A 20,861-nucleotide genomic window follows, 5' to 3' on the forward strand; every position below is an offset into this window, starting at 1 on the left:
GTCCTTTACCTCACCTCGTTCTACTCTCTCTGTCGATTAGAGAACTCCTTGCACTACTCCATCATCGGTCCCTTGTCTCCCCCTCCATCTAGTTCCTATTCTTCAACTCCAACACAGTCTCGTACTGTCTCTCATCATTTATCCATCTCTAGGACTCTGCCTGCTTATTTTGGTCTAAACATTTTCACAGACACTAGCTCATCCATTTCATCTTCTCCTTCAAATCACCCACCTCCTATCCATACTTACCCTATGACCTTTTGTTCATGCCAGCTCAAACATTATCATGTCCTACATCTTTCCCTAGTCAAGGTTGTTTTACCCTCTTTATCCGAAACTATTTGTTTCACTGAGGCCAAATGACATCCCAGGTGGGAAATCAGTGATGATAAAGGGGAAATTGATGTGTTGATTTGCAAACTCACCTCGTCTTTGGTTTGGTTTTTTTTTTTTTTTTTATCTCTCTATGAATGTTACAAGGCTTGGTTGGTAGCCAAGGGTATTATCAACAAAAGAGTATTGAATTTGACGACACATGAATTCCTAATCATGCAATGCAAGGAGATATACCTTTTCTATTCTGGATTTTTTTATACATTATTACTTCAACATCCACGAAACGCATTCTTTTACTTTTATTTTTTAAGTATTGCTTTTATTCGATCAGGGTTGAGTTGATTTGAAAAAATTCTTGAAAAATGTAAGATTGGAGGAGCCGTGGGATTAATCTAATAATAATTAATTGCGTTAAAGGACTTGATCAGAGCAATTAAGTTCTGATGCAATCATAACTCGAAGAAAATGACTTACATTTGCTATTTTTATTGTCGGTAACAACACTATCTTAACTTTTCTTCTTGATAAATTAATCTACATCTACCGACACTTATGTAGATCTCTCCGAAAAATCTCTTCCTTACTAATTAAAAAAATTAATTAGCATGTCCCAGTCTCACCAGCATATTTCAGCTTCTTGATGCCTTGAATACACTCAACGACTTTCTGTCTCCTGTCACTTTCATTTTAAAGATAACAAGACTATCTAGCTACCGATCTGTCCCTTTAGATAATGGGAAGTAGAACACCACACTCTGATTTCCTTCAAAAACTCTTCTGGGTTCTCTTCAAGTATCATTAATCACATCTCTCTTTGACATGTCATCAGTCAGAAAATATTCTTATTATTACAGACTTGGACACGAAGGTTGGCTCGATGAGGAAGCTGAGGAAGAGAGAGCTTTGAGGAGGGTAAGGAACTTTCCTAGGCTTAAAAAGTTCACCATTACGAAGCGTCTGAGGCTCCGAGTTCCGGGCTTGAGAAGGTTCTTGAGGAAAAGAGCTAGGTTATTCTCTAGGGTTAAAGTTTCCTGGCTCAAGGCATGGAAGAGGCTGAAGAATGGCCAGGCTCATATTAACGACCTTTTTGGTGGAAATTTTCTAGTTATGCAGGTCAACCGTGCACCTTTCAAATGTGGTGAGAGACGTTTTGTATCTCACGGCCTTCATGGCCTGCCTCCAAGATATCCTCCTGGAAAAATTGCATAAAGAGTCTTCTATGCAATCAAATTTGCTTGTGTATAATGTGTAGTTTTTTTTAGCACTCGTATAATGTGTTTGAATAAACTATAGTTTGTCGGTTTATATTTTATTTTATTCGTGAATGGAGGTATTTTATTATATTTAGAATAAACAATTATTGTCAACGTATCTTATTGACATTAATCAATAGATATTTCGAGTTCAAATCTATTCTTTGTAATAAAAAAATCCAAGAAATTATTCATCGACTCAAATTAAAAAACATGTTGAATTCGATGAAAAAAAGGTGCAAGTTAACTTTCAAAAAACGAGTATTTTTTATGATTTTTCAATTCAAACACATCGTATGCAGCAGGTAGGTGTTATTTTCTCATGATTTTTCTTTTAAATCAACAAATTAATTACAACCGATGTCATCATGTGAAGAACATCATTCAGATAAATAGGTTGATGCATGTTTGCAACATATTATGTATCTGCAAAGAAGCTGTTATTTTCTTATGACTGCAGAAGTTGTGATTGCAAACCCAAAGCCACTGAGAAAAAAAAAATGATGTTGAACCAATGCCATAATTTTTTCCCAATTGTAGCTGCCTTTACCTTGAACTGCGAAAATTAGGTACATCTCTTAGCATGCTTAAATTTAAATGAAAGAGTTTACTGCAAAGAAGATTCAATACCCTCTGCCCATGAGATCAATATCATTCAGTACTCGCACTTTCAAGAAATATTGTTTGTTCAACAGTGATAAAGAATATAACACAGAAGAATGTTATGTTTTAAGGAAATGAATTGATAGAATGATAGTTAAAGAACATCTCCACTAATTCTTGAAAAGGGACTCCCATCATGAGTAAAGCAAGGAAGAGCCTGGTCGTAATGAGATGGTTCTTTTAAAATCATAAGAATAGTTAAGACGAACACTTATCATCTATAAGATATAAAAAGAAATAATGTCTCACTTTTAGATCCTTTAATATTGTATCATACTAAATAAGAATGTAAGTTTCTAATTTATGAATATCTTATTCAAAATAATTATGTTTTCATATTCTCCGGCTAATGCCTAAGGACTCAAGGGATGAGTATGTAATCTCCCTGGAGAAATAGCCCCACCACTCCTCAAGGGATATGTATGTGATCTCTCTAAGACAATAGCCCCACAATCTCCAAGGAAAGGTTCTAAAGCCTTTCTAGTGCAATAACATCATGAGAAATTATAAGAGGCAAATTGATACTTGGGATTAGATGAAATCCCTTATAAGGAGATTTGTGCCTAGCCATTATTATAGAGAATTGCATCAAAGGTTGCAGAGTTTGAGTCAAGGTTGATGAGTACTTCAAGGAGATGAAACTTGCTATGATTCGAGCTAATGTTGAGGAGGATATGGAGGCTACTATGACTAGATTCATTAATGGCCTTAATTATGATATAACTCATATTGTGGAGTCGCATAATTATATGGAGTTGGAGGAGATGATGCATATGGCCGTGAAGGTAGATAAACAGCTTAAACAGGAGGGTACCATTCTTATGCATGATGGAGTAACAAATAGGTATTCGTTTGAAATGAATGGAAGACCTATAACTCTTTTATCTTTGACACCTAAGAAAATATAAGCAACTGAAATTGAAGAATGAGAAGATTGTTAAAAAGGAGAGCTTGTATGTCAAAGAGACCTTATTTGCTAATAAAGTTCTTCTTGGTTTTGATGATTATGTTATTCTTCAGTTTTGTACTAATTTTTTTAACCTTATAAGATGTTTTCCATGATAGATTCGAGGTCAAATATTTTTAAAGAAGGGGTGATGATACGAACCAAGTTAGGTTTTACCTTAAAATGTCTGTTGACTAGTTTTGTGAGATCAGACATATGTCTTAAACCGTATATCAGAACGAGCTAAAATATCACAGAAAAATACTAGACACATGTAACTATACTTTGGTAAACTTTCAAGTCAAATGGAGTTTGGGAATATATTATTTCATAAGATCGAAGTTACTAGACAAATCTTGTCAAATCTGTTAGATTAGATCTTTGTACGCTATATGTGCCATATCTAGAGCCACAGATGGAATTTTGTTGCAATTCAAGTTGTTCTAGAGACTAAACATCTCAAGCTTTCTAACCACATACGGTAGACCCAGTAATTCATCCATACGAGAAAGAACGACGTGTTTGAAGTCAGGACTAAAAATCTACAAAAAAAATATATGTGAAATTGAAGATTCGAGCTATATTGAGGAATTTTGACATAAAGACTTTATTGTTATTATCCTATTTTATTATTATTTTTATTTATTTTTGAATAATCATTTTTAATTTGGGTTTGTTTTGGCTCATTAAATATTGTTTAGGGTTTATTTCATTATCGAACTGATGTTAGTTGATTACTAGTTTAGGCCTATTAACTTACAACCCAAAAAGGGCCTATTATGATAAATTAGAGGAGACTATATTATGTTTTTTTAGCTGTAAATTCTAACAGCAAGTTGGAGAATAAACATGAGTTTGTTTTTTATTTGTTTGTAGCAAAACAACCTTTTTTTGTAAGGACAAATATCATACACAGATTTATCGAATATTAACTAGCTTTATAGTGTCATTCACATACTTAGAGTTCTTAAATATAAGATTATCTCTAGATCCAAGTTTTTTTTTTCCAATACATTTAGCTTTTACGTATGGAATTACATTTAAGTCAAAGTTCTATCAAACCTAATTTTCAACATTTCAAGTTATTATCTATTTATTTAAGAATGGCTTAATCACGTGATTAAAAGATACACATCACATCTAAAATATTTGCAATTCCACTGCATTTTAATTAATTAGGAACGACCTACCCCAGATTTTCCTTCCATACTTTATATAAATTCAATTTTGTTTTTTCTTCTATAAATTTTTCTCATACCATCTTATACAAAAGTGAAATAACTAATGACTTGAAGTCATTCACAAAAATATGTAATGTTGTCATCAGAATAGCCCAGCTGGTCTGGCCACCCGTTTCCATCATCAAGAACCAACCTTTTTCAATATTGAAAGACCGAGTCAAAATCAAACTATGACTATAAATCTATAATCCATCTCATTGGCACGTCAGCTGGACTTTCCAGTCTTAACCTATCTTGTTCTTTAGCTTTGACCTCCGCGCATTCCGATCTGCCCTAGTTTTAATAAACTTCAATTAATTAACTCTATGCCACAATTCAGGCATAAGAAAGTATATTATTTCTTCTCTCTTATTTTTATTAAATTATGCGTCGAAAAAAAATTACCAATACCAGTCAAATACAAGACAGTAAATGCAAGACCATTTTGCTGACGAGGATAAAGAGGTTCCAGAAACAATGACTCAGTGCACCGAAAGTTCCATTCTCTGATCTGATCTACAATCTTGTCGACTAACATTTTGTATTTTTGTTCGGAACATTAATCATAAGAAAAGTCGAGAACTTTGAGGATCAGTTATTTTAATGGTAGATAAAGATAATGACATCTTCATGACTTATCTTCTTCTTTCTTTTTCCTCTTTTGTTACCTGAGATTAATGACTCCACGTTTCAGCGGTATTTGAGATTGTGGATTGGCTATATATATATATATATATATATATATATAAATAAAAGTAAAAGCAGGATGTTTCCCCTACAGAAAAAAGAAAAGAAAAAACACAGCAGCCGGAAAAAGACAAGTATAAATAGCTGCCTTGTTTGGTGAACTTAGCAACACTTTGTATTTTTTCCATCATAATCTGTTCGCATTCTTTCATTCCCCACTTTGTCCTAAACAAACTTTGTTAGTCTTCAAAATTGGTCTTATAACTTCCCTCGGGCAAAAGCTTGTACCTGTTTTTTTTAAGAGACATAAAACTAATTGCAGTTTTGTTTCGACTAAAATGACAATCAAAGCCACGCCTATCATCAAAGATGGCTGCCTCATGGTGAGAGGCAAGGTGGTTCTGAGCAGAGTTCCACAAAACATTCTTGTTTCTCCGGCAAGCAATGGCTCTGCTTTCTTTGGTGCTACATCTCCATCTCCTAGTTCTCGCCATGTGTTTAGCCTTGGAGTTCTTGAGTAAGTTTCTGTACCCATTGAAATTTTTGCTTTAATGATATTGGTTTCGTTTTACTTTATCTGCCTTCACATTCTATTTGAAAAAGAAAATGCAAACTTGAGAATTTTACATCAAGAACTAATAAGCCCTCACCTTAATTTTGTTTGCGCCGTGTCACTAGTCGTTTCATTGTGATGTATTTGGTCATTACAGGAAGTACAGGTTCTTGTGCCTTTTTAGAGTCAAAATCTGGTGGATGATACCTCGTGTAGGGAAATCCGGTAGTGAAATTCCCATGGAAACTCAAATGCTTTTGTTGGAAGCAACAGAGGAATCTGCCCTGAATGACGAGGTGAATTCTTCTGAAACATCGACAGATAACACTTTCTACATTCTTTTCTTGCCTGTCTTGGATGGACTATTTCGATCTAGTTTGCAAGGAACTTCGGAAAATGAGCTCCACTTCTGCGTTGAAAGCGGTTAGTTTGAGATATTTTGCCTTCACTGATTTCTATATAATTCAATTAAAGGCTTTATTTTAGTATCAATTCATTTTCATATGTTTTGTGTTTGCTTGTGATATCTTTTCGGTTCTTTGATATGATTTCTTAGGAGATGCTAATGTCCAAACCTCACAAGCACTTGAAGCAGTATTTGTGAACTCAGGGGAGAACCCTTTTGAGCTTATTAAGAATTCTGTCAAGTATGTTTCACATCAACATAAATTTATGATCTTTTACTTAATGAATTTCTTCTTAATGTCATTCCTTTTGTATGTACCATTGATGAATCATACAGGATACTGGAGCAACACAAGGGGACCTTTTGCCACATTGAGAACAAGAAGGTATAATGTTTAGTATTTGTTTAAAATGTAGACGGATGACAGTAAAATCTCATTTCAAATTACTGGTTTTGTGGCAGATTCCTGCACATTTAGACTGGTTTGGCTGGTGTACTTGGGATGCTTTTTACACTCAAGTAAATCCACAAGGAATCAAAGAGGGTCTTCAAAGGTACAATAAGAAAGTAGATAACCCTCTGTATGTGGGAAGAAACCTATTTATTTATCTGATGGAATTTTATTAATGCTGTTTATTTGCACTATGTTTTCTAACAGTTTCTTAGAAGGTGGGTGTTCACCGAAGTTTCTTATTATTGATGATGGATGGCAAGACACAGTGAATGAATTTCGCAAGGAAGGTGAACCTCTTATCGAAGGGACACAGTAAGTTTAATCTTCAATCTGACGAGTATTCCTCTTGTTTTAACCTGAAATGGTAAATAAGCATTTTCACTTCTTCCTATCTACACAGGTTTGCTACTAGATTGGTAGATATAAAAGAAAATGGAAAATTCAGAAGTTCAGGTCCAGATGAAGGCTGCACCGATTTGCATGAATTTATTGATACCATCAAAGAGAAATATGGATTAAAGTAACCATTCTAATCTGGATGTTGAATTTCAATTTTGATTTCCCATAGAGATTCTTCTATTGCTATTGTAATTGTATAGTTAACCATAGAGAAAATCTTGATAAATGCAGATTTGTTTATATGTGGCACGCTTTAGCTGGTTATTGGGGAGGGGTTCTTCCATCATCTGATTCAATGAAAAAGTACAACCCGAAACTTGTATATCCAATTCAGTCACCTGGTAATGTGGGGAACATGAGAGACATTGCAATGGACAGCTTGGAGAAATATGGAGTTGGAGTCATTGATCCCAGTAAGATATTTGATTTCTACAATGATCTTCATAGCTATCTGGCAAGCAATGGTGTAGATGGAGTCAAGGTGGACGTCCAGAATCTGATTGAAACTTTAGGTTCTGGATGTGGAGGTCGAGTGACGTTGACTAGACAGTATCAGGAAGCACTTGAGAGATCTATTTCAAGAAACTTTAAAGAAAATAATCTAATTTGTTGCATGAGTCACAACTCTGACTCAATTTACAGGTTTTCATCTTTCCTGCCTTTTCAATCTTAAAATATGCAACGCCAAGTTATATGCAGAACTGTCTTGTAATTCTGATTAGAGTGAATATTTGTTGACAGTTCGAAGAGAAGTGCAATTGCAAGAGCATCAGAGGATTTCATGCCAAGAGAGCCAACATTTCAGACCTTGCACATTGCGTCTGTAGCTTTCAACAGCTTTCTTCTTGGGGAGATTGTTGTTCCAGACTGGGACATGTTCCATGTAAGATATCTTGCATATTCCGAAAATGATATCTAATAAACATATAGTTGAATATTCTGTATCATGCATGGAACCTGGTATAATTATCAAAATTTCCATGAGTTGCATTAATGAAAAGCTTTGTATTACAGAAACTGTCTGCAGTTGAAACCCAGTGAACAGAATTTTTTAAAAAAATTACAAATAGACATCATTTTTGTATCCAGATATTAAAAAAAATTAAGCATAGGTATTCAAACAATTAATTACAAATAGAAGTGGAAACTTTGTTTTCTTTTCTTTTCTTTTCTTTTTTATGAGAAATAGTACTGAAGCTTAACATTACAGAAACAAAAGTAATATTCATTCTTGGTTTTCAGAGCAAACATGATACCGCTGATTTCCATGGTGCTGCAAGAGCATTGGGTGGATGTGCAGTATATGTAAGGTGAGGCAAAATGATTAAGACCCTTCTCTCTTTTGATTTTTGAATCTCTTCAGGAAAAATCTATGCAATTCTTACATACCTTTCATTGCAAAAATATTTTATTATTTCATATGAATACAGTGACAAGCCAGGCATTCATGACTTCAAAATCCTTAAGAAGCTCGTGTTGCCTGACGGGTCTATCCTGAGAGCTAGACATGCTGGCCGTCCCACAAGAGATTGCTTATTTGAAGATCCTGTCATGGATGCGAAAAGGTGAACATGCTATCCCAGATTACAATCCCAAGTGTGTCAATAATAAACATCTACCTGGCCTTTTACTAATCAGTTTGTGCTTTCAACTCTTTTGTAGTTTGTTGAAGATATGGAACTTGAACAAGTTAACTGGGGTCATCGGTGTTTTTAATTGCCAAGGAGCAGGAAGTTGGCCAATGAAACAAGAAGCTGAAGAAATACCTACTGTGCCTTCCGGGCCTTCATCCCTTTCAGGTCATGTGAGTCCTATTGATGTTGAATTTCTCGACGATATTGCCGGTGAAGATTGGAATGGAGATTGTGCAATCTATGCTTTCAATTCAGGTTAGTTTTCCAATCCGTCATTTTCTTTATCTTATCAGATACTCTGCATCGAAAACCAACTTATCTAGAATTTCTGGTAAATTATTTCCTGTTGCAGGATCTCTTTCCATGCTGCCAAAGAAAGGGATTCTTGAGGTGTCCCTGACCACTCTAAAATACGAGATATATACCATCTCTCCAATTAAGGTCAGTAAATTAACCTCCTTGGCCCTTGCTTTACCATTATGTTATCTTCCTGTAAAGTCTACTCAGAACCAGGCTGATTTATTATGTAACAGGTTTTTGGTCAGAATCTTCAGTTTTCTCCGATAGGATTGCTTGACATGTACAACTCAGGAGGAGCAGTGGAAGCTGTGAACTGCATTATCGATGTTTCATCTTACACAATCAAAGTCAATGGCCGAGGCGGTGGCCGATTTGGAGCCTACTCCAACACTAAACCAACCTTTTGCAGGGTGGACATGAAAGAAGAAGAGTTCACTTACAACGACAAAAATGGATTATTGATAGTCAAACTTGAATGCACAGGCAATTTAAGAGAGATTGAATTCATATATTAGGGTGTTTGTCTTTCCATAGAAATATGCATTCTACAAAAGTTCAAGAGTTCCATTCCAGGATTTGGCTTTAATTGATTCTGTAGACACGATTTTTTAAGCCTTAAATTAAGCAATCACAATTGTATAAATATTTGATTTAATAAAATATATGATTGTGTACCATTTTTTAAAAAAATATTTTTATAAAAAAAAAAAAAAATCATATGATTTTTTTCTTGAATTTGATATACAATGACTTGATTTTTTAGTGAAATCAAGTCAATATTTATGTTTTGTTGGAACAATGTTTATTGCAGAGAATGATTTGATGCTTTAAAAAGTATATTTGATTTGTTTTCAAAGTGTTATTGAAGAACTCTTATCGTAAATAAAATAGGTTTAAGAGTTTTTGTTATATATTATAAAAAGAGCTTGTCTTGAAGAAAATTTTATAACTCCAATAATATTTTTTTTTTACTAAAATGAGAGCTTTTATTTAGAGAGATTTGTAAGGTTTTTCAAGTTCGTTTTCAACATCACATGATATTATTTTATTGGTTAATTTTTATTTATAAAATCTTATATTTATAATAAGATAACCTAAATATCTTATCATATGTGTCAATTTTTCATTGGTAAAAAAACATATAAATAAAGTCTTATTTTTTTTCTTGGGAACCATGCACTCCTCTTGATGTAACTTCTTTCCTTTGCTTGTCAACCGAGAGAGCAAAAAGAATAAATGTGTGACTATAACAAACATGCTCGCTACTTGTAAAAATTCATTTTCAATCTCTAATGCATTTCAGTATACTTTCAAGGATTCAAAATGAACAGAAGATGTTTCGAAATACTATGAGCTGATTCTCAAGAAGATACATATTCAAGATGTTATTTTTTTATGTATTTTTATATATGATTGACAGATAAATGTTATCTGTTTTTTTAAAACTATAGGGATTTTTTATTGACTTTTAGGTCACACATTTATATTTTTATATATTTTGATATTTTTATATATTTTAATGATAATAATAATATGAAAAATAGACTAATAATATGTTTGGTAGGGAATAAGTGTTAAACAAGTTCTATAAAAAAATAATATTAATAAATATGAGAGATTTCATGAAGAAATCAATCAAGAAATCCAAAAAAAAAGGAGTAAAGTGAAGACTTAGAATTTAAGTATTTATTGTAATGTTTTATATAAATATCTACATCTTATCTTGATAGCACAATTAAAATAAACTCACACGCTTCACTATGCATACAATTTAAAGGATTTTTTAGAGTTTTTTTTTTAGTTTTCATGGTTATATTCATTTTGATATGGAATAACTCTTGGTTTTATGAATGTTTTAGAAAATTTAATTTTTTGAAATTTTTAAAGAATTATTAAGAATTTCATATGTAATATTTCATTAAAAATATTCCACTAATATGTAAGAATTATTAAGATCACAATTCATTCTTCTCATTCTGTAGTTAGCATTTTTTTCATTATGAAAATAATATAAAATTATTATTTTCAAATGTTATTGAAAAATTCACGTGACTTAGTTTTTATTCTACTTGATAAACCATACACAAAAGAGATCATGAAAAAGTAGATAAAAAATGGTAGCAACACGACTAGGATTAGAGGTCTTCTCCAACTTAAATGACAAGTCGTCTCTTACGAAAGACACCCTTCATATTCCATAAAAGAATCTTCGAGAAGCCCACTACCAAATCTAAAAGGCCCACGATTGCAGTCCATGAAAATAAATAAATAAATAAAAACTTCTCTAGCTTTAAAAACCATCCTCTCTCTGCAGTCTGCCTCTTATCCTCTACCTTCTAAACCCCTTAACTCTCCTCTCCTCTCCTCTCGTCTCTCGAAAACATGTCTGCCACAGCTGCTTCCACCTTGAAGCCTTTGCTAATGGCAGAAACATGCATATGTTCATTCCCTTCAATTTTCACTTCAAAACCCCCACTAAAACCTCTCCCTATCTCACATAGACCCATCAAGCTCCAACTCTCATACTCTCACTCTTTATCAACGTTATCTGTAAAACCCAAAACCCATTTATCTTTAACAATCCCTTTTGTGGCCCAGACCTCAGATTGGGCTCAACAAGAAGAAGAAAACAACACCACTATCACTTTAACTGAGTCAGAACAAGAAGACTCCATTTTGGAAAATGAAGAAAGTAATGATTTTGAAGGTAGAGTATCCGATTGGGAGGCTGAAGGAGAGGATGCAGCTGCTTCCGAAACCGAAGCTGTTAGAGGTGAAGGAGAGAGAGGTGACGAGGAGGGGTTTGTGGAGCCACCGGAGGAAGCTAAGATTTATGTAGGGAATTTGCCTTATGATGTTACTAGTGAGAAGTTGGCTATGCTATTTGATCAAGCTGGAACTGTTGAGATTTCTGAGGTAAATAAATGTCCTTGCTTTTTTGTTTTGAATATTTGCATTTTAGTGTGTTTCGAGGTTCTTATGGAGGTTTTGTTTTGAGGGGTTGTAGGTTATTTACAACACGGAAACTGATACAAGTCGTGGCTTTGGGTTTGTGACGATGAGTACCGTTGAAGAGTCTGACAAGGCTATAGAAATGTTCAATCGTTATGTAAGTTTCTTCCTTTATTATTATTATTATTATTATTATTATTATGTTTTTTTTGTTGAACTTTTGGTTATGTGTGATTTGGAACGATATAAGACTAGATGTTAACTTTTAATAGATGCTACAAATGATTGAAAGGGAATAGGTAGAGGGGGAGATGTCATATGATGTTTCTATGCCTTTAAGGTTAGAAGAAAGATGCTGGCTTTGTGGAATTTTCCTTGCTCTAATTAATTGAACTTCCTGTTTGGTTCAGATGGCTGAGTATTTTGTATGATATGAGAAGAAAATTATCATTTATGGTTGAGTAACATTACTTTGTTTTTGTTTTGAAGATAACATTCATGTGGGATTCAACTGTAAATGATAATTAGAGTGGCGCATTAGGTCATTTAAATATACAATCAGATAAAATGTGGTGAAACCCCAAAGAAGTGTTGCTAGGGTGAGCGCCTTTTATTTGAATTTAAGGGTGGGGCACATTGCTAATAATGGCCAATTGGTGTAGAGGTAGGACATGATAAATCCTTATTGGAGATTACATGACTCAAGAAAAATGTTGTCAACCATGATTATTTATTTATTTTATTTTGTATTTTTTTTAGGTGACCGTTATCAGCTGGAGCTTATTGTTTTCATAAAGCTATGTTATCATCTTTCTCTTGCATGTGATTTTTACCAACAAGATGCTGTTTAAACTATGTAATTTTACTGGAAAGGATGAAACTTGCTTATCTAGTAAAGCAAGCATGTTATTTATTGAGAAAATATCCTGATCTTGGGATTGGTTGCAGATAATAAAAATTACAATTGTCAATAGTCGAACAACACCAAATCTTTGCATGGAAATTAATGACCATTTCATTTATTTTTCCTGGATGCTGGAAGTTTTTCATATTTTCCATGCTGTACTGGTTTTAATACATGTACCAAGTGCTCTGTTTTGTTTCAGTGCTTTGACTTGATGAGTTAATATTGGCATGCTGGCTAAAATTCAAATGCTAATTTTTACAAGTAGATTAATGCATTGTTCATACAACATTTCTTCAACTTGGCATAGTGGATTATGATTTAACATTCTACTCCATTAGAGTTAATTCTTAAGATTAAGTGATTAATGTTAGTGATAGATGTTCTCCTTGTTAATCAAGTCGTAACAATTAGAAAATCATCAAATCTTGCGATGACTTTGTTTTTTCCAATTAACCAAGCTGTTTTCTGTTTGATATTGTACTGAACAGAACTTAGATGGAAGGCTCTTGACTGTAAACAAGGCTGCTCCTAGAGGATCAAGGCCAGAACGCCCTCCTCGTGTGTCTGAACCCAGCTATAGAATCTATGTGGGCAACCTACCATGGGGAGTGGATAGTGGTCGTCTTGAGGAAGTCTTTAGCGAGCATGGTAAAGTTGTGAGTGCTCAGGTTGTTTCTGACTGGGAGACTGGCCGTTCACGTGGTTTTGGCTTTGTAACTATGTCCTCAGAGAGCGAGTTGAATGATGCCATAGCCGCACTTGATGGACAGGTATGACTTGAGTGCTTACTTTTGAAATTCATAACTTTTGTATGTGGAAAGGCAACTACTCGCACTATAAGTATGGTCAATTCATTAGGAAAAAAGAAAGAAAAAAAGAGGGCTGATAACTTGAGTTCTTCAGAATCCAGATTATCTTCTCAACACTGGCATCAATCTATCAGTAGTAATCTATTCTATAAGGACCAGCAGCATGCCCTTCAAATTTCTGTTTGATGATATGCATGCTTCTGGTTTTGCAGGAACTGTTCAAATTTCTGTTTGATGATATGCATGCTTCTGGTTTTGCAGGAACTGGACGGGAGAGCAATTAGAGTAAATGTTGCTGCGGAAAGACCAAGGCGCAGCTCCTTTTGAACTGATATGAATTGAATAGATATCCTGCCGCCGGTTTTCTTTTTCCTTTATTCTTTTTTTTATCCTTCTGTTTTTTCTCTTATCAGTTTTGTGGTATCAAGTTTTTTGGCCAGTTGAATGGAAGCTCACTAGGAGTTTTGTACACAAATTGTCTTCACAGTTCCATAAAAATTGTTTCTCGAATTCGAGTACATTGTGCTCTACGAGATAATATTAAATTTGTTGGCACAACATCAAGTCTCAGACAATCCAATAATGGAACTTTCAGGATGCTGAAATTTGTCAGGCCGGTGGCTGGTGTCTGGCCGTGCGCACTCAGCTGGCTGGGGACATGGTTTTTATCTGTTTCTGGCCCTCCTGGATGGAAAAACACCAATGTTCATAGATCCTGGTGAGACGACCGGCTGGTGAAATCTCAAAGCAGCAACAGTGCTGTCTTCTACATGCCTGCTTTTCTCTCTGTCCACGCCCCATCTCCTTTGAATTATGCACAGGACTTGAACCCCATATCAGTGATCTACTGTTTCCAATTGAAATATGGATACTGCTTCTGCTCGTGACACAACTCGTGCACCCGGAAAACGAAAAGGCAAACGAATTAAACTTTTTTCTTAGGGTGCTAAGCCAGTGCTCAGCGTACAGTCATGTCCAGGCCTCTGAAAAATTACGACAATTAAGTTTAATGTAGTTGTAGCCTTATTTTTAGATCCATAAAAAGATAATTTCACTACTGACATTATTAGCAAGTTTACAGTCCCTGTTGGCCGGATAAAAAAAATAATAAAGGCAATAAAAAATATTCAAGTTTTAAGAATTATTTAAGATTTTTATTAAACTTGGTCTAATTAGTTAATTTTCAAACCTTTTGAGTTTAGATTTAAAATTAAATTATATAGAAGTTTTTAGTTGATGATTAAGGATAAAATTAAAAAAAAAAAAAACACCAAACAGCAATAAAAAACAACCAGCAAAACATATATTTTAGATAGGTATTTTAGACATTTATTTAAGTGCATGTCTGAATTTTATTATGCATGTTTAATATACGGTTGTTGGTTGAACAAATTTCCCGGTTTAGAACTGGTGTCTTGTGATGCACAGTAATTTTTTTTTTTTAATGGTAATTGTAATGTAGTAATTCCACCATCCACCAACATGCACAAGCTAGAGTTCAAGCTTTTTCTTGCAGCAGATACGCAACTTCTAATGACCGACGACCGGTCAAAATATATGTACAAATAGTTCTTCCTTAACTCCGCTGTAAAGTGAAAATGACACTTTTAAGGAATTGTTGATTAACATGGATTTCAATCAGCTGAAGGTCAGAACAAGCAAAGATATAAACAAGAGATGGAATATATATATTATTTACAACTCGAAAGCACGAGCTTAAGAGGGTTTTGTGAACACCATACTTGGCAGAATCTCATACATCTGCACAACTTCGAAAGTGATGGCATCGGCATTTCTCCGACAACCTCGCACCTCTAGTTAAAAGGCATTCCAGCCCTAATAACCCCGCAATTGGGCATCTCGACTTGTTAAAGGGACATATCGAACAGAAGTTTCACTCCGAACACTGATGGAACCATCCTCCTTCTTGTCAACCACCTTCAAATCCTGAAATATGTTACCAACTGGAATCACCATCCTGCCACCAGGCTTCAACTGATCGAGAAGTGGCTGTGGGATTTCTGGTGCTGCTGCCCCAACATGTATGGCATCATATGGAGCAAACTCTGGCCAGCCTTGTCTTCCATCTACAGATAAAAATAACCATTGAAGCTCAGTTACTAACATTGTTAAAGCTGATTTCTGTTGAAAATTCATCAGCAGAAGATTCAACTTCTTTCAGCAAACACATTAAGTTAGCCAAAGAAAAAACTTGTCATGGAAATCCTTTTTTTATGACCTTTACTTACAGGAGATATGACATTCATAAAAATCAAACAAGAGGACTTCCATATGAAAGCCTACTACGATTTGTCCTTTTTCGAATAATCTTCACCCTAATAAGTAACATATATGGAAATCTCAAGTTATTATACTGTTATGGCAAGTAGATTAGCACCTACACTCTTCCCTTGGGATACAAAAGAACATTCAAGAAAAAATTATTATTTGCAAGGTTGAAACATACCACCAACATGAATTGAGAGGGAACCTTCTTTCAACAATGGGGCAGCTGCGCTTTTCTCAATATTCTTTAAGGAAGAATTAGCCAGCTCTGGAATATGTTCCACACCAACAGCACGACCTTGTGGTCCAACCATCAAAGCAAGGCATGCTGTCAAATACCCAGTCCCTTCAAAAGTAAACAAAGTGAGAAACTCAGGATTTAATTGCATGCAGAGAGAAATGTTCTAGAACTAAAATGCATGAGTTTCGTTATTCTTAAATGAAGTCTACCCACTACAACCAAGCTAAGCAAGCCTTACCTCCCAACCCCTACCATTGTAGAACGAGTTTACCATCAATGATGCCTACACTCACCCAGAAGCTTTGCACAACTAATGACAATCATCAAGACCATTGGCTTCTATTGACTGTGGTCAACAGCCATTGAAACAATTCAGAAAAAAATTGAGCAAATTGAAACAAATTTCTAAAGTTGCTTTGCTTGTTATGGTTCTTAAAACTTTACAAATTGCAGTCCACTTCCTAGTTGAATCAGGATTTGTAAATCATAGTTCCCTTGCGGTTTCAAAACCCTAGTTAGATCCAACCAGGAATATCTGGTCACTGAATAAGATCTCAAACTTGTTCAGCATCACGACCTGCAGCATTGTCCAATGTTTTTATATGCTTAAAGCCTAGTTATTTCACACCTAAAACTATCATGTTTGTTTGTTAACACTAAGTCTTCAAGAGACCTCTACAAGTAGCCCTTAGAATGAAATTGCTACAAGTAATTTATAATGCAGATTTGAAAGGATTAATGGAGATAGGAAGGATGAAAGGGAAAAGCACCTGAGCCAACATCTAGTGCATGCATTCCAGGCTTCAAATTCTCCTCCAACAACTGCAGGCAAGTTGCATGCATATGAGGTGCAGAAATGGTGGCATTGTAACCTATCGCCATGGGACTGTCAACATAAGCTGGAGTACCATCTGGCACAAACAAAGCCCTGTCGATAGTTTCCATTACTTCAGAAACCTTTTTAGAACTGATGACCCCATAATGCTGCAAATGCTCCACCATTGCTTTATTTTTATTGATGCTACTTCCAGAACAGAATCGCTGAAAATTGACAAACAGAATGTTTAAAACAATATTCAAACAAAAAGATGATAACAAAACACGTCTAGCAGGATGCATAAAGAACATAATGACAAGTTATGTGCAATGGGAAAAAACAAATAAAAGCTCAGTTGTTCCTATATAGAGAAAAGGAACACCATATTCTTGAAAAAAAATTGCTGATATCAGTAGCACAACCAGAGAGCATGGAAATAAACACCACAATTTACGATGAAGTCATATGAATGCATTGAAATCAGGTAGATAACAAGGAACTGATATCTCCAAAGGAAATATTTTCTCAAGGGTGACCTCCACATTAGAAATGGCTATGGGCTGACTTTGTAGGTCCAGAGCCCCTGGGCTTGGGAAAAATTGTGTAGCACTACTATGGAAGTAATTGGTCCCACTAATGAAGGCGAGAAGAACATAGCATGTCCACCCAACTTGAAACAGATTTCCCTGAAATCACACGCATCAAACATCCCAAAAAGGATTGCATTATTGAGGGCGCATCTCAACAAGTACTTTCACAGCACAATATTATGAATGCAACCAACCTTTGTAATGATTACTAGCAAGACGCTCATCTAGAATCTGAAGTCACCATACTTTTGCACATAAGCAAATCCATCAATTCCTACTTTCTATAACTTTTGAGGACTATTTTTTGGAGATACTTCAAGGAAAAACTCAAACCCCTTGGATTCTATGGTGAAGTACCTAAAAGTATATTTGTTGATCACTCAAGCAGCTAAAGCTGAAATCAACCTGCGTGGGGGTATATTTTTGTTGGGGGCAATCAAACTTAAAATAGTCATCCTGAACTTACACACTTAACCACTGCATTGCATTTCCACTTGCATTATAAACAAAGTGATCTAGAACAGCTTAGCTTATTATTCACCTGTCAGCGAATGAATTTTACTTCGCACTACAAACTTTGACTGCAAAAACCATCCCGCAGCCAATAACCCAGAAATAGAACTTCAGATCATATGAACTCTATTATAAGCAGCATTCATCACAGGATAAATCAAATGTGAACATAGCAATCAATCAATTCAGTGAAAGGGTTATCCTAAAATCACAGAAAAGAATAAATTTTATGGGAAAAAACCCGCATTAACAAATTCTCAGATTGTAGAGATCAACAAAAAATAGACCACGTAGTTATCTTTTATATATAGATATTCTCAAACCAAGAAAAAAAATCATAAATTTCTCCTTAAACAAAAACACTCATTATTTCACTTTCAAATAACCCACTAATTAACAGTCCAAAAAACAAACACGTTCCGAAAATATCAAACAAAATTCGACAACATAGCTAAAAAAAATAAAAAAAGCTCACGACTTTGCTTTAATCCAACCACAAAAAACACTCATTTCCTTACTTTAGCAGATAACCAATTATTTATGAGCAGTAAGAATACAAAAAGAGAAAAGAGAGAAACCAAAATGGTGTCGGTGTTACCTCCATCCTGAAGAAAAGAGAGTTACCCGCGAGGAGACAATTAAGGTTTGTTGGGAAAAATTTAAAAAAGAAAAGAGAGGTAAGTTGAGATGGAATATTGTTGCAGCTGCTGCGAAGATAAAGATAGCGAAGGAGAGCGGTGTCGTTGTTGTTGTGGGCTAAGAGACGCTTAAGAGGAGGCGAGTAGTTGCGGTAACCATACGCTATGACTCCCGCTGGCAGGGATAGAGAAATAGGCATGAGCAAAAGCAGCCCAGGCATTTTTTTTTTTCCCCTTTTTTCCAATAGTTAAAAAAAGTACACTTGTCAGCTAATTAGCAGGGATGACACGATGGTTGCTTTTGTGACGATAGGAAAGGAAATATGTGGGTTTGTTGCTGGGGTGGTTTTGGGCTTGTTTGAGTGTTTATGGGCTTCATAGGCCTTGTTGGGTCATTGGTGATTACTTTTAGTATTTTTTTTTTTATGATAATGTATTTTCGAATCAGCATATTTTTTTTTTATTATTATTTTAGCATATTTTTTACTTTAACTAAGGTAATTCCTAGTATATGATATTATTAATTTCACTCCATATTTATTACAAGTGGTACCTGAAGCCAGCATTGTCGGCAATAACTCTGAACAAAATAAAGCCAAATTAATGATAAATAAGTAAATGTGTTTTTTTTTTCGGGTTAGTTTTCGAATTATATATTTTATTAAATATGACTTTATTTTTTTATTTTTTTGCACTTTATTATATTAATTGCATGATTTCTTGCATAAATATTCAAGTTTTGAACCTAGAAAATATTTAAAAAGGGAAATTTAAAGGCATTTTTATAACTATTGTCGTTTAATATATAGAAATCTGATTGATGCAGGCTTCTAACATCCTTTTCATTATAAATTGCAAGTATGCATGACCACATAGCAAACCTCCTTATATTCTACAAGCAACAATATTGAATATTCATTGGTGAAATGTGAAGAGAATAGTGGGTGAGGGGCTCTTGTACTTTCACCATATTATATAATACATGTATATATAGAAAAAAATAATTAATCTCAGGAGATAGGTTTGAAAGTGGTTGGCATTTCTCGTTGGTTTTTTTTTCAATTTTAATCTTAATATTAGCATAGAATTTATTTTTTAAAATACATTATAAAGGAGAATTATATTTGCCCCGTGTTTTACCGTGGACCAAATATTTTTTTATATAAAATAAATTATATGTAAATTTTTACGACATATTTTTTTATATAAAAAAATTTAAAACAGGACTCAGGGCATGGACTCAATTGAGTTCAATAAATTTTTTATATATATAATTGTTTTTTTTTATAAAATCAAAAGTTAATAAAATATCAAAGTGATTAGAAAAAAATCAAACAAAAAAATTATGTTGATGCAATTAATAAGTAATGAAATAAAAAAAATACAATTGTCATAGGTAAAAAAAAATTATTCAATCCATAGTTAGGTGAGTCGAATTAACGTGTTAATATTTTTTTTATATTTATTATCATAAATTATTCTTAATTTATTTAATTATATATATATATACTTTTAAATTTCTAATTAAGAATTTTTTAGTAAAAATACATTTAAATAATTATTATTTTTTCATAAAAAATAAATAAATTATTTAACCCAAAAGCAAGAGCGGGTCACATTACCGGTGGATGGTGAAGGGATTTTATTTTATTAATTATACATGAAAGAAATAAACTTATCCATCTAGCAAGGGATGTTGAGAGCCTTAAACGGACGGACGAACTTGAGAAGGAAGGGGCCGTGGGGCCCATGTGGTCTGTGGCTCAAGGCTGCTTAAAGACTTTTCCCACTCTGTGTTTGATTTGACCGGCCGGGAAAGCAAGACCTGTTGACTTGAAGACTTCTGTGAAGCTTCCCCTTTGATTATTGTGGCCCTTAAACGTGTAGAAGAAGCTCACCGTAAAAGAAGAGGGAATGATGGGTGTTTTCTTAAGCATTTAGAAAATTATTAATTTGAGTTTTTTATTATTCTAAAATAACCCTAAAAATATTAAAAAACATTAATTTTTTAAAAAATTAATTATTAATTTTTTAAAAATACAGCGATCGCGTCAACAAACATGCTATAAATCAATTCTTTTTAACATTAAATTAATTGAGAAATTTTTTGAAACGACACGACACGTCCCATAGACAACGACACTATAAATCAAGTTGTTGTGAAATTAAATTAATTGAGAAACAACTTGTCAATGCATGTGGGATAGTAATCTTATCTCTACTGGTGCCCACAGAATTCTAATTATAATAATGTGAG

At 34.1% G+C, this 20,861-nt stretch overlaps 3 protein-coding genes across 4 annotated transcripts; 2 read left to right on the forward strand and 1 right to left on the reverse strand.

Annotated features, from left to right (window-relative positions):
- Positions 1 to 5,202: 5,202 nt before the first annotated feature.
- LOC7457789 (probable galactinol--sucrose galactosyltransferase 2) lies at positions 5,203 to 9,528 on the forward strand. Its single transcript, XM_002321612.4, has 14 exons — positions 5,203 to 5,622; positions 5,816 to 6,081; positions 6,215 to 6,305; positions 6,401 to 6,449; positions 6,527 to 6,618; positions 6,723 to 6,830; positions 6,919 to 7,038; positions 7,149 to 7,559; positions 7,659 to 7,800; positions 8,160 to 8,227; positions 8,348 to 8,482; positions 8,580 to 8,806; positions 8,904 to 8,992; positions 9,085 to 9,528. Exons 1-14 carry the CDS (start codon positions 5,444 to 5,446, stop codon positions 9,364 to 9,366), a joined length of 2,259 nt encoding a protein of 752 aa, XP_002321648.1. The 5' UTR covers positions 5,203 to 5,443; the 3' UTR covers positions 9,367 to 9,528.
- Positions 9,529 to 10,847: 1,319 nt separating this feature from the next.
- On the forward strand, positions 10,848 to 14,077 carry LOC7457790 (28 kDa ribonucleoprotein, chloroplastic). The gene is made up of 4 exons (XM_024587033.2): positions 10,848 to 11,767; positions 11,859 to 11,960; positions 13,199 to 13,480; positions 13,781 to 14,077. The coding sequence occupies exons 1-4, from the start codon at positions 11,234 to 11,236 to the stop codon at positions 13,844 to 13,846; spliced, it is 984 nt and encodes a 327-aa protein (XP_024442801.1). The 5' UTR covers positions 10,848 to 11,233; the 3' UTR covers positions 13,847 to 14,077.
- Positions 14,078 to 15,011: 934 nt separating this feature from the next.
- On the reverse strand, positions 15,012 to 18,856 carry LOC7480579 (protein-L-isoaspartate O-methyltransferase 1). Of its 2 annotated transcripts, XM_024587031.2 has the most exons (5): positions 18,565 to 18,854; positions 17,400 to 17,549; positions 16,817 to 17,087; positions 15,987 to 16,151; positions 15,108 to 15,606 (listed from the first exon to the last, which is right to left on the reverse strand). In XM_024587031.2, the coding sequence occupies exons 1-5, from the start codon at positions 18,823 to 18,825 to the stop codon at positions 15,356 to 15,358; spliced, it is 1,098 nt and encodes a 365-aa protein (XP_024442799.1). In that variant the 5' UTR covers positions 18,826 to 18,854; the 3' UTR covers positions 15,108 to 15,355. The 2 variants fall into 2 exon arrangements, with proteins under 2 accessions (XP_024442800.1, XP_024442799.1); XM_024587032.2 differs by lacking the exon at positions 17,400 to 17,549 and having other exon boundaries at positions 15,012 to 15,606; positions 18,565 to 18,856.
- Between the last annotated feature and the right edge of the window lie 2,005 nt (positions 18,857 to 20,861).

Source organism: Populus trichocarpa, chromosome 15, assembly GCF_000002775.5.
Source record: "Populus trichocarpa isolate Nisqually-1 chromosome 15, P.trichocarpa_v4.1, whole genome shotgun sequence".
Lineage (NCBI taxonomy): Eukaryota > Viridiplantae > Streptophyta > Magnoliopsida > Malpighiales > Salicaceae > Populus > Populus trichocarpa.

Excerpts from the sequence above, each read along its gene's own strand:
- LOC7480579 (XM_024587031.2), bottom strand. The coding sequence starts at position 18,825 with ATGCCTGGGCTGCTTTTGCTCATGCCTATTTCTCTATCCCTGCCAGCG. Across the intron at positions 17,550-18,564 it reads CTCTTTTCTTCAGGATGGAG|GGAAATCTGTTTCAAGTTGG; the intron begins GTAACACCGACA and ends GTGTGATTTCAG. Across the intron at positions 15,607-15,986 it reads CCTCTCAATTCATGTTGGTG|ATGGAAGACAAGGCTGGCCA; the intron begins GTATGTTTCAAC and ends TTTTATCTGTAG.
- LOC7457790 (XM_024587033.2), top strand. The coding sequence starts at position 11,234 with ATGTCTGCCACAGCTGCTTCCACCTTGAAGCCTTTGCTAATGGCAGAA. Across the intron at positions 11,768-11,858 it reads GAACTGTTGAGATTTCTGAG|GTTATTTACAACACGGAAAC; the intron begins GTAAATAAATGT and ends GAGGGGTTGTAG. Across the intron at positions 13,481-13,780 it reads TAGCCGCACTTGATGGACAG|GAACTGGACGGGAGAGCAAT; the intron begins GTATGACTTGAG and ends CTGGTTTTGCAG.
- LOC7457789 (XM_002321612.4), top strand. The coding sequence starts at position 5,444 with ATGACAATCAAAGCCACGCCTATCATCAAAGATGGCTGCCTCATGGTG. Across the intron at positions 7,039-7,148 it reads AAAGAGAAATATGGATTAAA|ATTTGTTTATATGTGGCACG; the intron begins GTAACCATTCTA and ends TGATAAATGCAG. Across the intron at positions 8,483-8,579 it reads CCTGTCATGGATGCGAAAAG|TTTGTTGAAGATATGGAACT; the intron begins GTGAACATGCTA and ends ACTCTTTTGTAG.